At 42.3% G+C, this 15,019-nt stretch overlaps 1 protein-coding gene across 1 annotated transcript in view; it reads right to left on the bottom strand.

Annotated features, from left to right (window-relative positions):
• Positions 1-283: 283 nt before the first annotated feature.
• The window catches only part of dnajc24 (DnaJ (Hsp40) homolog, subfamily C, member 24), a 42,690-nt gene continuing 27,954 nt past the window's right edge, over positions 284-15,019 (bottom strand). Inside the window, exons 4-5 of the mRNA XM_061823668.1 lie at positions 6,989-7,057; positions 284-928 (exon numbers count right to left, since the gene is read on the bottom strand). Coding sequence (XP_061679652.1) covers positions 732-928; positions 6,989-7,057 — 266 coding nt within the window. The 3' untranslated portion in view covers positions 284-731. The remainder of the gene's footprint in view (positions 929-6,988; positions 7,058-15,019) is intronic.

Here is a 15,019-nt window from a genome sequence, read left to right on the forward strand (position 1 = left end):
CCTCCATGATTTCTAAGTGGGAGAAATTGAAATATAGCTGGATGTTCAAATACTTATTTTCTTCACTGTATTCATGCAGACATTTTTTTGCATTATTACCTAATCACAAATTGCTCATTAACAAGTGGTACAGTAATCGTTTCTCGCAGTTAATTGGTACTAGACCCACCTGCGAAAAGTGAAAAACTGCGAAGAAGGGGTAAATCAAATTTTTTGGCTTCGTAGGTCCTTGTCATCTTGCTGGGGATGGCTGCATTATACCCTATCAATCAATGAGGTGGCAGGAATTAAGATGTTGAAGTTCTCACTCGGAGTGAGCACGTTGGATAGGATTAGAAATCAGATCATTTAGAAGAACAGCCAGAGTTGGATGTTTTGGAGACAAGATTCGAGAGTGCAGACTTTGATGCTTTGGACATGTCCAGAGGCGAGAGCATGAGTAAATTGGGAGAAGGGTGCTGAGGATGGAGCTGCCAGGAAAAACGAGTGAGAGGAAGACCAAAGAAAAGGTTGATGGATGTTGTTAGGGAAGACATGAGGACAGTGGGCGTTAGAGAGGAAGATGCACGAGATGGGCTTAAATGGAAAAAGATTGCATGCTGTGGCAATCCCTAATGGGACAAGCCGAAAGGAAAAGAAGAAGACAAGGACTCTTCTATACAAAAGGGAAAAAAATCTACTCATATCCTGGCCCTGCTCACAGAAGGATATTGATGTATTGTTTCCACCACTTACATTGAAACTTTATTTTTGTTAGTCAATGACAGTTTGACATAAATACTGAGGGAGCAAGTATCACAGCATAGAACCACATGTTGGCTCTCATTTGTTTTGTCTTCATCATCATTCTCTTGCCTCCATTTCATCTCTTCTTCTGTCAAGCTGAAATGTCCACCACAGCGGCAGCAATATGTGTACACACACTCACCTGAAAAATACAGAATGCTTATAAAACTACAAGAAAATACAATAGCTGAATAACATTCTAGTACATTTGCAATGTGAATTCAGATGGTTGGACGCTGATTCAGGAAAAATGTAAATTACGGTCTTGTTGGATCACAGTACAGCTTTTGATTCAGTAGATCAGTGGTCCCCAAGCTTTTTATCACTGCGGACCGGTCAATGCTTGACAATTTCAATGTGGACCAGGCGGGGGAGGGGAGGGAGTTGTTGTGTAGATTGTAACGTATATCTTATGTATTGAATATCGAATATAATAAATATGATAATAAAATAATATAAGAATGAAATAAATAATAAATAAAAAATACACATGGAAAAATAAATAAAGAACAAGAACTAGCAATTCCTGATTTCTCTTTTATCTAAATATACCTACACAACAGTTAATTTTTTTTTATGTTATGATGAAACACTCCGTGAATGTTATTTTTCAACAATTCAAATAAATTTGTCAGTTTGAACCATCTGCTCTCCTGTGCCCTCTCCCTCATCTCCCTGTTGGCGACCACGCTTTTCTGACTAGTCGCTAAAGTAATGTTTAAACATGCCTTCAAAATAAGATACAGATACGCCACGAAAATTTATTTAAAATGCATCTAAATTTCAACCCCCCATAACGCAAAATCAATAGGAGCCCTGAAGTTGTTTCTCTGCAACGAAATGGTGCCATCTGTGGGTAATAGGAGACAATGACACCTGATGTGTGTTGCTTATGTCCAGTCTATTCCGTTGTTTTGTTTAGGTTGCTGTCAATGCAGAAAACCCCACCTAACACAGATTGGATATATGAAATGGCAACAGGGTTTTCAGTGATTTTGTGGCGATCCTGTTCGTAGACTTCAGCTCTACGTGTTAATATGGTGATCCCTGAACTCCTCTCCTCCAAACTTCTCCAGCTCAGCGTCTTGCCTACTATCTCCCTGTGGATCTACAAATTCCAAACGGGCAAGACACAGCAGGTGAGGCTTGGGCACACCAACTCATTCACCCACATTATCAGCACTGGGGGGACCCCGGGGTTGTATCGTCTGCCCTCTGCTCTCCTCGCTCAACACAAACGACTGCACCTCAAGGCATCTGAATGTCAAACTCCTGAAGTTCGCAGATGACACCAAGGTCATCGGCCTCATCAAAGACAGCGATAAGTCTGCGTATTGACGGAAGGAGACTGGAGCTTTGGTGTGGTTAACACAACCTGGCGTTGAACACTCCAAAGACTGCAGAGATGATTGTGGACTTCAGGAGGCATCTTTCACCACAGCTGCTCCAACTATCCTGTGTCAACCTTTGAGACCTTCAAGTTCTTGGGAATTACAGTCTCAAAGTGGGAGACGAACATCAACTCCATCCTCAAAAAAGCCCAGCAAAGGATGTACTTCTTGCGGCTTCTGAGGAAGCACCACCTCTCACGAGAGCTGCTGGGACAGTTCTACACAGCGGTCATCCAATCAGTACTGTGTAACTCCATCAGAGTCTGGTTTGGGGATGCCACAATAAAGGACAAACTGTGACTGCAACAGCCAAAAAACTGCTGAACAGATTGTCGGGACCACTCTATTCACTATTGAAGACAACTCGAACTAGGTCCAGAGTGGCCAGGATCCTTTCAGACCCTCCACATCCTTGCCACCAGCTCTTCCAGCTCCTTCCATCGAGAAAGCGCTACCAATCAATGTAAGTCAAGACTAGCAGGCATTTGAATTTTTTTTTCCCTCTGGCAATTAAGTAATTAAATTCTTAATCACTGAACCTACTATTTTCTGCCTTTTGCCATCGCCGGGACACACCTTCACATCCTGCTGGTCCCATGAGTATTACCATATATTTTTTTTTAATATTGCATGATTCGTCACTTTAAACTGCTCCTTTTGCACAATTGTTATTGCACTGGTCTATAACGGGAACCGCGAACGGGTAATGGGACTCTGTACAAGCATAACACAATGTGGGAGGTTGACACACTCTTATCTCTTACCTGTACTCAATGAAGAAGACTACATCTTGCACATCTGTGACTCTCGTAAGGAATAGTTCCTATAAACAGAAATGTCTGGGTTTTTTTGGTCATTACTTTGTTATTCTGTGTTCTAAATATCGCATCAGGGAAGCACCGACTGTCTGAGAAAAATTCCTTGTGTGTATTTACACACTTGGCAAATAAGGCTGATTCTGATTCTGATCTCCGGGTATTCTGTAATAACTTTAATCCAGAACATCGCGAGAATTGTTGTCTCAAAAATACTTCTAAAGGAACAGTCGTTTGCGATCTCCACCAATCGATCATCATCTTGCATGCTGAATTCACCTCGGTTTGTTGATAAATGGGTTAAATGGCAATGGTAAATGGCAGAACCACGTGATCGTGCACCAAATGGGACTTTGATGTCTCTGGTGCAGGGTGGATCCAGGCGCTCCCTCTGAGCTTCTTTTACCACCCCAAAATCCAAATCCTCACCCCTACTATCCTCTAATTCTGTAACCAGGAACGGCTTTTCCCATTTTTGAGGCCGGTAACATTTACCACCCACTGGAGAGTGAAATTAAATAACCAACTACGATGAGCTTATGTTAGCAACGAGCTAACGTTAATGAGGCCTACATTGGACCACAAGGAGGAAGACAACAAGGACACTTACCAACCATTGCGAGTGAAATTAACTAATCAACGACGAGCTAACGGAGGTGACAAGCTATTGCTAGCAACGAGCTAACACTAGCGAGTACTACGTTGGACTACAAGTTGGAAGAGTACAACAAGAACCGTGAGGACTAAAGAGGACGATGGACACGTGGACACAACCCTCAACTTCAACTTTCTCCACTCCTGCCGTATGAAACACTGCAGGGACATTGTGGTTTGAATCTCTTTTATCCCTTTTTCTTCTATCTTTATATGTGTTTGGACCCTTACTTTAGCTTAGCCTAGGTAATATGTGAATTGTGTACCTTGTGTGTTGACTTTGTTGTTTGATAATCTTTATTTTACTATCTGCAGCCCTGTAGGGGGCAAAAGCTATTAAAATCTGTAGGCTGGTCTCAAGCCTGGATAAATGCAGAGGGTTGCGTCAGGAAGGGCATCCAGCGTAAAACTGTGCCAAACACAAATGAGCGCTCATCAAACGAATCCCATACCAGATTGGTCTTGGCCCAGGTTAACAACACCCACCCACCATTAACCTGCAGGGCATTGGTGGGAATTCAGCTACTGTGGATCGAAGACAAAGAAGAGGAGGAAACCGGCTTAGTCGGCAGAAGAAGAGGAGGGCACAGAGCCTACAACTGAATGTAGGGACTTTGAATGCTGGGACTATGACAGGAAAAGGTCAGGATTTGGTTGACATGATGATTAGAAAAAAGGTGCATCCAAGAGACCAGGTGGAAAGGTCGTAAGGCTAGACGTTTAGGAACAGGGTTTAAATGATTTGACCATTGAGTAGATGGGAAGAGAAATGGAGTACGGGGTCATTTTAAAGGAAGAGCTGGCAAAGAAGGTATTGGAGGTGAAAAGAGTATCAGATAGAATGATGAGGCTGATACTTGAACTTGAGGGCGTTGTGTATAATGTGATTAGTGGCTATGCCATACAGGTAGGATGTGACCAATAGTTGAAAGAGAAATTCTGGAATGAACTAGATGTAGTAGTTCCTAGCATCCCAGACAGAGAGAGAGCTGTGATTGGTGCAGATTGTAATGGATATGTTGGTGAAAGAAACAGGGGCGATGAAGAAGTGATGGGTAAGTACGGCAGAGGGGGCAAATGCTAAACAAGAGGCATATGATGACATGTACACCAGTTTGGACACGAAAGAAGTAGAAAAGGATCTCTACAGGCTGGCCAGACAAAGGGATAGAAATGGGAAGGATGTGCAGCAGGAAGGGTGATTAAGGATAAAGATGGAAATGTGTTGACAGGTGCCAGTAGTGTGCTGAATAAATGGAAAGAATACTTTGATAAGTTGATGAATGAAGAAAAGGAGTATCATGCATGTATTATTTGCCTTGAGGATGCTAATTGAAAAGTAAGAGAAGGTCAGAAGGCGTTACATTGTGTCTTTGTGGATCTAGAGAAAGCCCATGACATAGTACCAAGAGAGGAACTGTGGTAGTGCATTAAGAAGTCTGGTGTGCCAGAGAAATGTGTTAGAATAGTGCATGACATGTATGAGGGCAGCAGAACAGTAATGAGGTGTGTCGTAGGTGTAACGGAAGAATTTGAGGTGAAGGTGCGATTTTATCAGGGATCAGCTCTGAACCCCTTCCTGTTCGCTGTGGTAATGGATGGGCTGGCAGATGAGGTTAGACCGGAATTCCCTTGGACCATGATGTTCGCATATAATATTGTGATATGGAGTGAAAGCAGGGAGCAGGTGGAGGAACAGTTTGAAAGATTAAGGCATGCACTAGAAAGGAGAGGAATAAAGATTGGCCAAAGTAAAAGAATATATGTGTGTGAATGAGAGGTGTGGAAGGGGAAGACTGAGGTTACAAAGAGAAGAGATAGCAAGGGTGGATGGCTTCAAATAGTTGGGGTCAACAATCCAGAGCAATGGTGAGTGTGGTATTGAAGTGAAGAAACGTGTCCAAACACGTTGGAACGGCTGGCGGAAAGTGTCTGGTGTGTTATGTGAAAGTCTCTGCTAGGATGAAGGGCAAAGTTTATAAAACACTGGTGAGGCCGGCCATGATGTACGTATTAGAGACGATGGCACTGAAGAAACAACAGAACACAGAATTGGCCGTGGCAGGAATGAAGATGTTGAGGTTCTCACTCGGCCTGAGCAGGTTGGATAGGATTAGAAATGAGCTCATTAGAGGGATAACCAAAGTTGGATGTTTTGGAGACAAGGTTCGAGGGAGCAGACTTCAATGGTTTGGACATGTCCAGAGGCAAGAGAGTGAGTATATTGGTTGAAGGGAGCTGAGGATGGAACTGCCGGCCAAAAGAGCGAAAGACCAAAGAAAAGGTTGATGGATGCTGTGAAGGAAGACATGAGGACAATGGGTGTTATTGAGGAAGATGCACCAGATAGGCTTCGATGGAAAAAAAGGACACGCTGTGGCGACCCCTCATGGGACAAGCCGAAAGGAAAAGAAGAAGAAGAATAAATGCACTAGTTGGGAGAATGGCGGCTCAGTCTCACACAAAATCCCCACGAATGTTTGAAACATGGCAAATATGCCTCTGTTTACACACCGTCCCCACAAATCCAGTTTGGCTTTAAATACAGCTACTGCCAACTTGAAGACTGTCATTTTCCCCTGAAGGGACAGATTGAATTCATTGAGCAGGCTGAATATGCCGCACAAGTAAGCCAGTTTTGCGACCCATTACTCGTCAGTGAAATGTGCTGCCAGTGGTGACTTTTTTTGTTTCCACATCTTGTTCTGTCAGTCGTAAATTGACTGATAAATCGAGAGCTTTGTCTTTGGCCTCAGTTCCTTTTTTACCACAACACACCAATACAGAGTTCACATCACAACAGATATAACAGCTCCACCTGCCAAGCTCACATTCCATTCTTCTTTCACTTGTGAGCAAGACCCTGAAATACTCCTCCACTTGGAACAGGATTTCTTCCCTGACCCCTACAGAGGACTCCACATTTTTCCCATTGAGGATTGTGGCCTCAAATTTAGAGGTACTGATCTTCATCTCAGCCACTTCACACTGCTAACAGCTGAGTTGAAGATCAAATCTTGAACAGAGCCTGGAGTACCATCCACAGAACCTTCTGGGGAAACGGTCTAGCACCTTAGAGTCCATAAACCTTACATAGACTGGTTGGGCAAACTCCCACGCACCCTCAAGTACCCTGATGTAGATCTGATCCACTGTTCCAGGGCCAGGATGAAAATCACACTCCTCCAGAATCTGAGTTTAGACTTCCTGATGGACTCTCCTTTCCAGTAACCCTGAACATTGGAGCACACCCTCCAGTCCCAAAGCTGAAATTTTTGTTTAAAAATAAAACATCAACATGAGACCAAATCAGAAATATACATTTATTTCATGTGTACTTACCCGGGTCACATGTCATGTCCTCCAGTGAGATCAAACAGTCGACTGGCCAGTCCTGTTTAAGTTCTCGAGCTGAAGAAAAACAAAAGGAACAGCTAAGTGGCCCAGCTTTTTTGGAATTTTGCATCATGCTGTCATTTTCGTCATCTTAATGAGGCTTTGACTAATCCGGATTTGGAGGTCTTGTTCAGTAACTACAACATGTTTATACAAAAAGGCCAAACCTGAAAAAAAGATGAATGAAATAATAGTTGCATAAGCATGCAAAGAAGCAAATTATTTAATCGTCACTTGTATATGCGTCCTTCAAGGTCAAGTGTCGTCAAACGGATGAATTTTTGGTATATCATTACTGAAAAACCCACAGCCAATATGGTCCCATGTGTTTTTTTCACCACAAAACATGATTTTGACGTATACAGCTTTTTGTAACTCCCGCCATGAAAATCCTCTAGAGGGATTTGTTTTCAAGAAGAAGCAGGAAGTGACATACAGGACTTAGGCGCCCCCTAGTGGACTTGTTTTTTTCCAATAGTTTTACCTCCGGGAAGGTCGCTCGTTGTTCCTTCGTGTTAGCCAAAATGCCGGCTCATTGCATTGCTGGACATTGCTTGAACACTCGGGAGAATGGAATTAACCTTCATAAGTTTGAAAGAGACCCTGTTTGTTGTGAAAAATGTATTGCACGGGTGCAGAGGAGCTTCGTGGGCTCCAAATAACAGGTCGGTCTGTATATAGCTCAAAAAAAAAATAAAAATAGTTTGGGGCGGATCACGTAATCGGTTTCTCTCATAACATAGCAAAAGATCCGCGTATGAAATGTGTTGGTAGAAGGCAGTTTTTGTGATTGATTTGATGATTGTTGAAAGTCAGGTCGGAATCAATCAGAACACCAAGGATTCAGACGTGGTCTTTGGTATTTAAAGATAGAGGACATGAGGACAGTGGATGTTAAAGAAGAATATGCACGAGATAGGCTTAGGTGGAAAAAGATGACAAGCTGTGGTGTCCCCTAACGGGAGAAGCCAAAAGGAAAAGAAGAAGAAGAGTCCAGGTGTTTACTAACTGCAATTCTCTTTTCTTTATTGCCAAAACCAATTCTCTCAGTTTTGTTGTGATTTAGTTGAAGAAAATTTTGGCTCATCCTGTTATTTATTATCTGATGAAGACAGTGGCACAATACATCAATTGAACTGTAGTCATCTGGAGACACTGCTAAATATAACTGTGTCATCTACATAGCAATGGTAGTCAAAATTAACGTTTTGAAGAATTTGACCCAAGGGTAGCATATACAGGCTGAACAGGAGAGGTCCAAGAACTGACCCTTGAGGGACCCCATAGGTCTTTGCCATTTGCTGAAACCGAGCACCTCCAATGGTCACAAAGTAGCTCCTTTGCTCCAGGTAGGACCTATACCATTTAGGGACCGTTCCATTTAGTCCTACCCACGTTTCCAATCTGTTTAGCAGTATATTGTGATCTACCGTATCAAAAGCCGTGCTGAGATCGAACAAAATCAAAATTGACACCAATATTCAACCTTATATAATTTAGCACTTTGATAAGAGCAGAATCTGTACTGTGCTGAGTTCAGGAACCTGATTGAAATTTGTCAAAAAGTCCATGAAAATCCAAGAAGTTGCTGAGTTGATTAAAAATAACTTTCACAACAATCTTATTTGTGGTAACATTTGACCTGATGGATTGGATTTTTTTTTACTAAAATCACAGGCAAACTTATTGCATTTGCCAGCTCTTACGAGTTCTGGATCTATCGGATTCGGGGGGTTGTAAGCCTGTCAACCACAGCAAATAGAGCACGAGTATTGTTGAGGTTCTTACTGATGATTTCAGAAAAGTGTTGATGTCTAGCTCTAACTCTTGGTTAAAATTACAAAGACACTCTCTGGAGAGGTCATAGTCAATTTGGAGTTACGTTTTTCTCCACTTGCATTCTGCTTTCCTACACTCCGATTTAGATCTCTTGACCATCATTGTGGTCCTCCATGATGTTTGAGGTCGCCTCAGGATGGTCTTAGTTTTAACAGGAGTAACAGCATTCATGGCATTTGTGATTTTACAGGTGAAATTGTCCAAAGTTGTCATTAAGTGTCTCAGCATTCACAGTCTGTGGCACAGCCACAGTCTCCATGAACTTAGTGGCAGTACTCTCATTTGTGTACCTTTTTCTTATAGAGATAGAGGTTGTCTGAACTTTTGGAAGAATCTGTAATTCAAAAAATACACAAAAACGGTCAGAAATAGCCATATCCTGAATGTCAATCCATAGAATTTCAACATCCTGGGAGATGACCAGGTCTAAGATGTGTGCGTTGGGCTGTTAATATGTTGAGAGAGGTCAAACATATCTAGTATTGCAGAAGGTTCTTTGGATGTTTTATCTATGTTATTGTCAACATGAATGTTAAAGTCCCCTGTTATGACAAAATAGTTGTACTCAGTACAAATAACTGACAGCAGTTCTGAAAAATCTTCCATAAATTTTTCATTGTACCTTGGAGGTCTATAAATGATTGAAATTATAACCTTTGGTCACCCTTACCTAAAAAACACAGACATTCAAAAGAGCTAAAATCACCTAGTATAATTTCTTTACATTGTAATAATGATTTAAAAATAACAGCAATACCTTTTTTCCCTGTACGACACTTGTTCAGAAAATTAAAATCTGCTGGTGTTGCCTCATTTAAAATGGTACTACAGCTACTTTCTATTAACCATGTTTCTTTTAACAATAAAAAGTCCAGACCATACGTTGTAATGATGTCATTGATCAACATTGATTTGTTACCCAATGACCTGATATTAAAAAGAGCTAGTCTCGCAGAGATGGCTGGAGAGAATGGTTTGAGAGACTCACATTTTATCCTCACTAAGTTGGAAGTTCTACTTTTTTGGTGCCATATCTTTTTGACCAACTTTCTGTCCCTTGTAATTACAGGGATGAAAAATGCCTGATCTCCATAGGGGTCTGAGTTATTCTATCTGACAATTAAGGCGAAAATATTTTTTCATAGTTCCCACTTGAGTTCGTTCAGTGTGGTGAGTTGGTTCAGGTGTAAAACTGCATTCACTCAACTGTTATAATAAACTAGTTCTTAACACATTCACCCCCAAACATAAGTTTTTTTTTCCATTGTTTGTGAAGAAATGTGTTGTGCTTAGAAAAGCTCCCTTGTCATCCGTGATTATAATATGTAGGGTAGGCTACAAATGTAGGCTGAATGAGAAAGCATCGTATTGAAAAAGAAAGGAAAGTTTCTTTCAGTTTGTCCTGTTAGGGGTCACCACAGCATGACATCTCAGATGAACACTCAGATTTGTTTGGCACAGTTTTTACGCCCGATGCCCTTCCAGACGCAACCCCTCTTGGGGAGTAGAGGCCCCAGTGAGATACGAACTCACGACTTCTGATTTAGTAAACCAATGCACTAAACACTGAGTGATGGGGCCTCACAGCATAGTCCTGAAAAACAAAGCTAAATATTTGGAGTTGACATTCCTTTACTGACCCAGCCCACCTAAAAACATAAAGTCTGGATCCGGCCCTACAGCCAAACTGAGTTTGACATGCCTGCTCTAAATTGCCCCTAGATGTGAGTGTGACAGTTATCCGTCTCCATGTGCCCTGCGATTGGCTGGCAACTAGTTCAGGGTGTACCCTGTCTCCTGCCCGACGACAGCTGGGATAGGCTCCAGCACTCCCGCGACCCTCGTGCGGGTAAGTGGCTTAGAAAATGGATGGAGTTTTAATCTGGCCTACTATCTGTTCAGAAAGGCAGATGCCAATATGTGCCATTATACTGAATATTGGCCATGATAATCAGCCCAACAGATACTCGTCGTAAGACTTCAAAATGACGACAAAATGTTAATGGCTCAACCAATGTGACATATTTTAGTTTCTTGATAAGCTTCTGCTATTTTGATGGTTATAGTTGACATAAAACTGGAGATATTTAAAAGTAGCTGTCTGGTCATCTGCAACCTCATTAGTAAGAAAACAAAGTTTTGATAACCAAGTTGCAGTGGATATTTTTATTTTAATATTTCAAGTGCAAGAAAGAAGGCAAGCTCTGAACTATTACCATAAGCATCAAAATATTTTTTACTGACAGAATCTGAACAACAAACAGGTTTGTAATTATTCAAAGATGGTGGATCTAAATACTGTTTTAGGTTTGTATTCATCTTAAATGAATGAAAGTTGATGAAAGAATTACAGTGCCTTGTGAAAGTATTCGCCCCCCCCCCCCTTGAACTTTTCAACCTTTCGCCACATTTCAGGCTTCAAACATCTTCTTCTTCTTTTCCTTTCGGTTTGTCCCGTTAGGGGTCGTCACAGCGTGTCATCATTTTCCATCTTAGCTTCTGCATCTTCCTCTCTAACCCCAACTGCCCTCATGTCTTCCCTCACCACATCCATAAACCTTCTCTTTGGTCAGCAGCTCCATCCTCAGCACCCTTCCACGAATATACTCACTCTCTCACCATTGAAAACATGTCAAACCATCGAAGTCTGGTCTCTCGAATCCTGTCTCCAAAACATCCAACTTTGGCTGTCCCTCTAATGAGCTCATTTCTAATCCTATCCAACCTGTTCACTCCGAGCGAGAATCTCAACATCTTCATTTCTGCTACCTCCAGTTCTGCTTCCTGTTGTTTCTTCAGTGTCACCGTCTCTAATCCATACATCATGGCCGGCCTCACCACTGTTTTGTAAACTTTGCCCTTCATCCTAGCAGAGACTCTTCTGTCTCATAACACAGCAGACACCTTCCGCCAGCTGTTCCAACCTGCTTGGACCTGTTTCTTCACTTCCTTACCACACTCACTGTTGCTCTGGATTGTTGACCCTAAATATTAGAAGTCCTCCACCTTCGCTATCTCTTCTCCCTGGAGCTTCCTCACTCTTCCCCCTCCACCTTTCTCATTCACGCACTTATATTCTGTTTTATATTCTTCATTCCTTTCCTTTCCAGTGCATGTCTCCATCTTTCTAATTGTTCCTCTGCATGCTCCCTGCTTTCACTGCATATCACAATATCATCTGCGAACATCATGGTCTAAGGGGATTCCAGTCTAACCTCATCTGTCAGCCTATCCATTACCACTGCAAACAGGAAGGGGCTGAGAGCTGATCCCTGATACAGTCCAACTTCCACCTTAAATACTTCTGTCACACTTACGGCTCACCTCACCATTGTTCTGCTGCCATCATACTATTACTACTATTTTAACATACTTCTCTGCCACACCAGACTTACGGATGCAGTACCACAGTTCCTCTCTGGGTACTCTGTCATAGGATTTCTCTAGGTCCACAAAGACACAATGTAGCTCCTTCTGACCTTCTCTGTACTTTTCCATGAGCATCCTCAAGGCAAATAATGCATCTGTGGTACTCTTTCTAGGCAAGAAACCATACTGTTGCTCGCACATACTTACAGCTGTCCTGAGCCAAGCCTCCACTACTCTTTCCCATAACTTCATTGTGTGGCTCATCAACTTTATTTCTCTATAATTCTCACAGCTCTGAACATCGCCTTTGTTCTTAAAAATGGGAACTAGAACACTTTTCCTCCATTCTTCAGGCATCTTTTCGCCCGCTAGTATTCTGTTGAATAAGTTGGTCAAAAACTCCACAGCCATCTCTCCAAATTGCTTCCATACCTCCACTGGTATGTCATCAGGACCAACTGCCTTTCTATTTTTCATCCTTTGTAGTGTCTTTCTGACTTCCCCTTACTAATCATTGCCACTTCCTGGTCCTTCACACTTGCCTCTTCAACTCTTCCTTCTCTCTCATTTTCTTCATTCATCAACTTATTTCCATCTCTATCCTTAATCACCCTTACCTGGTGCACATTCTTCCCATCTCTATCCCTCTGTCTGGCCAACCTGTTGAGATCCTTTTCTCCTTCTTTCGTGTCCAACCTGGTGTACATGTCTTCATATGCCTCTTGTTTAGCCTCTGCCACCTCGACCTTTGCCCCACCTCGCATCTCGATGTACTCCTTTCGCCTCTCCTCAGTCCTCTCAGCGTCCCACTTCTTCTTCGATAATCTCTTTCCTTGTATGACTCCCTGTATTTTGCAGTTCCACCACCAAGTCCCCTTCTCCCCTTTCCTACCAAAAGACACACCAAGTACTCTCTTGCCTGTGTCTCTGATTACCTTGGCTATCTTAGTCCAGTCTTCCGGGAGCTTCTGCTGTCCATCGAGAGCCTGTCTCTCCTTTTTCCGATAGGCCGCACAACAATCTTCCTTTCTCAGCTTCCACCACATGGTTCTCTCCTCTACCTTTGTCTTCTTAATCTTCCTACCCACCACCAGAGTTATCCTACACACCACCAACCTATTCTGTTGAGCTACACTCTCCCCTACCACTAATTTACAGTCAGTAATCTCATTCAGATTACATCATCTGCACAAAATATAATCCACCTGCGTGCTTCTACCTCCGCTCTTGTAGGTCACTATATGTTCCTCCCTCTTCTGGAAATAAGTGTTCAGAACAGCCATCTCCATCCTTTTTGCAAAGTCCACCACGATCTGTCCCTCAAAGTTCCTTTCCTGGATGCCATATTTACCTATCATTGCCCCTGTTTCCTTTACCAATATGTCCATTACAATCTGCATCAATCACAACTCTCTCGCTGTCTGGTATGCTCAGAACTACTTCATCTAGTTCCTTCCAGAATTTCTCTTTCAAATTCTAGGTCACATCCTATCTGTGGGCATAGCCGCTAACCACATTATACATAACACCCTCAATTTCAAATTTTAGTCTCATCACTCGATCTGATACTCTTTTCACCTCCAAAACATTCTTAGCCAGCTCTTCCTTTAAAATAACACCTACTCCATTTCTCTTCCTATCAACTCTGTGGTAGAATAATTTAAACCCTGCTCCTAAACTTCTCGCCTTACTACATTTCCACCTGCTCTCTTGGATGCACAGAATATCAACCTTTCTCCTAATCATCATGTCAACCAACTCTTGAGCTTTTCCTGTCATACTCCCAACATTCAAAGTCCCTACACTCAGTTGTAGGCTCTGTACATTCCTTTTTTTTCTGACAATGGATCTGGTTTCCTCCTCCTCTTTGTCTTACCCACAGTAGCTAAATTTCCACTGACGCCCTGCAGGTTAGCAGTGCCGGGGGTGGGCGTTGTTAACCCGGGCCACGACCGATCCGGTTTAAATGAATGCTAATATTTGTTTGGCACAGTTTTTACGCCGGATGCCCTTCCTGACGCAACCCTCTGCATTTATCCGGGCTTGGGACCGGCCTACAGATTGCATGGGTTTGTGCCCCCATAGGGCTGCATTTCAGGCTTCAAACATAAAGATATAAAATAAAAAAATGAAAAATAAAAAAAATATATATATTTTTTTTTGTCAAGAATCAACAACAAGTGGGAAACAATTGTGAAGCGGAACAATATTTATTGGGTATTTTATACTCATTTGTTCAAAAAATTTAAAAGTGGCGCATGCAATATTATTCGGCCCCTTTACTTTCAGTGCAGCAAACTCACTCCAGAAGTTCAGTCAGAATCTCTGAATAATCCAATGTTGACTGATTATGATAAGGAGAATCCACCTGTGTGTAATCAAGTCTCCGTATATATGCACCTCCTTTGTAAAAGTCTCGGGGTTCTGTTTAAAATGCAGAGAGCATCATGAAGACCAAGCAACACACCAGGCATGTCCAGGATACTGTTGTGGAGAAGTTTAAAGCCGGATTTGGATACAAAAAGATTTCCCAAGCTTTAAATATCTCAAGGAGCACTGTGCAAGCAATCATATTGAAATGGAAGGAGTATCAGACCACTACAAATCCACCAAGACCCAGCCGTCCCTCTAAACTTTCCCCTCGAACAAGGAGTTGACTGATCAGAGATGCAGCCAAGAGGCCCCTGATCACTCAGGATGAACTGCAGAGATCTACAGCTGAGGTGAGAAGGTCTGTCCAAACGACAACAATCAGTCATACACTGCACA

Source organism: Syngnathoides biaculeatus, chromosome 6 (genome assembly GCF_019802595.1).
Source record: "Syngnathoides biaculeatus isolate LvHL_M chromosome 6, ASM1980259v1, whole genome shotgun sequence".
In the NCBI taxonomy this organism is placed as follows: domain Eukaryota; kingdom Metazoa; phylum Chordata; class Actinopteri; order Syngnathiformes; family Syngnathidae; genus Syngnathoides; species Syngnathoides biaculeatus.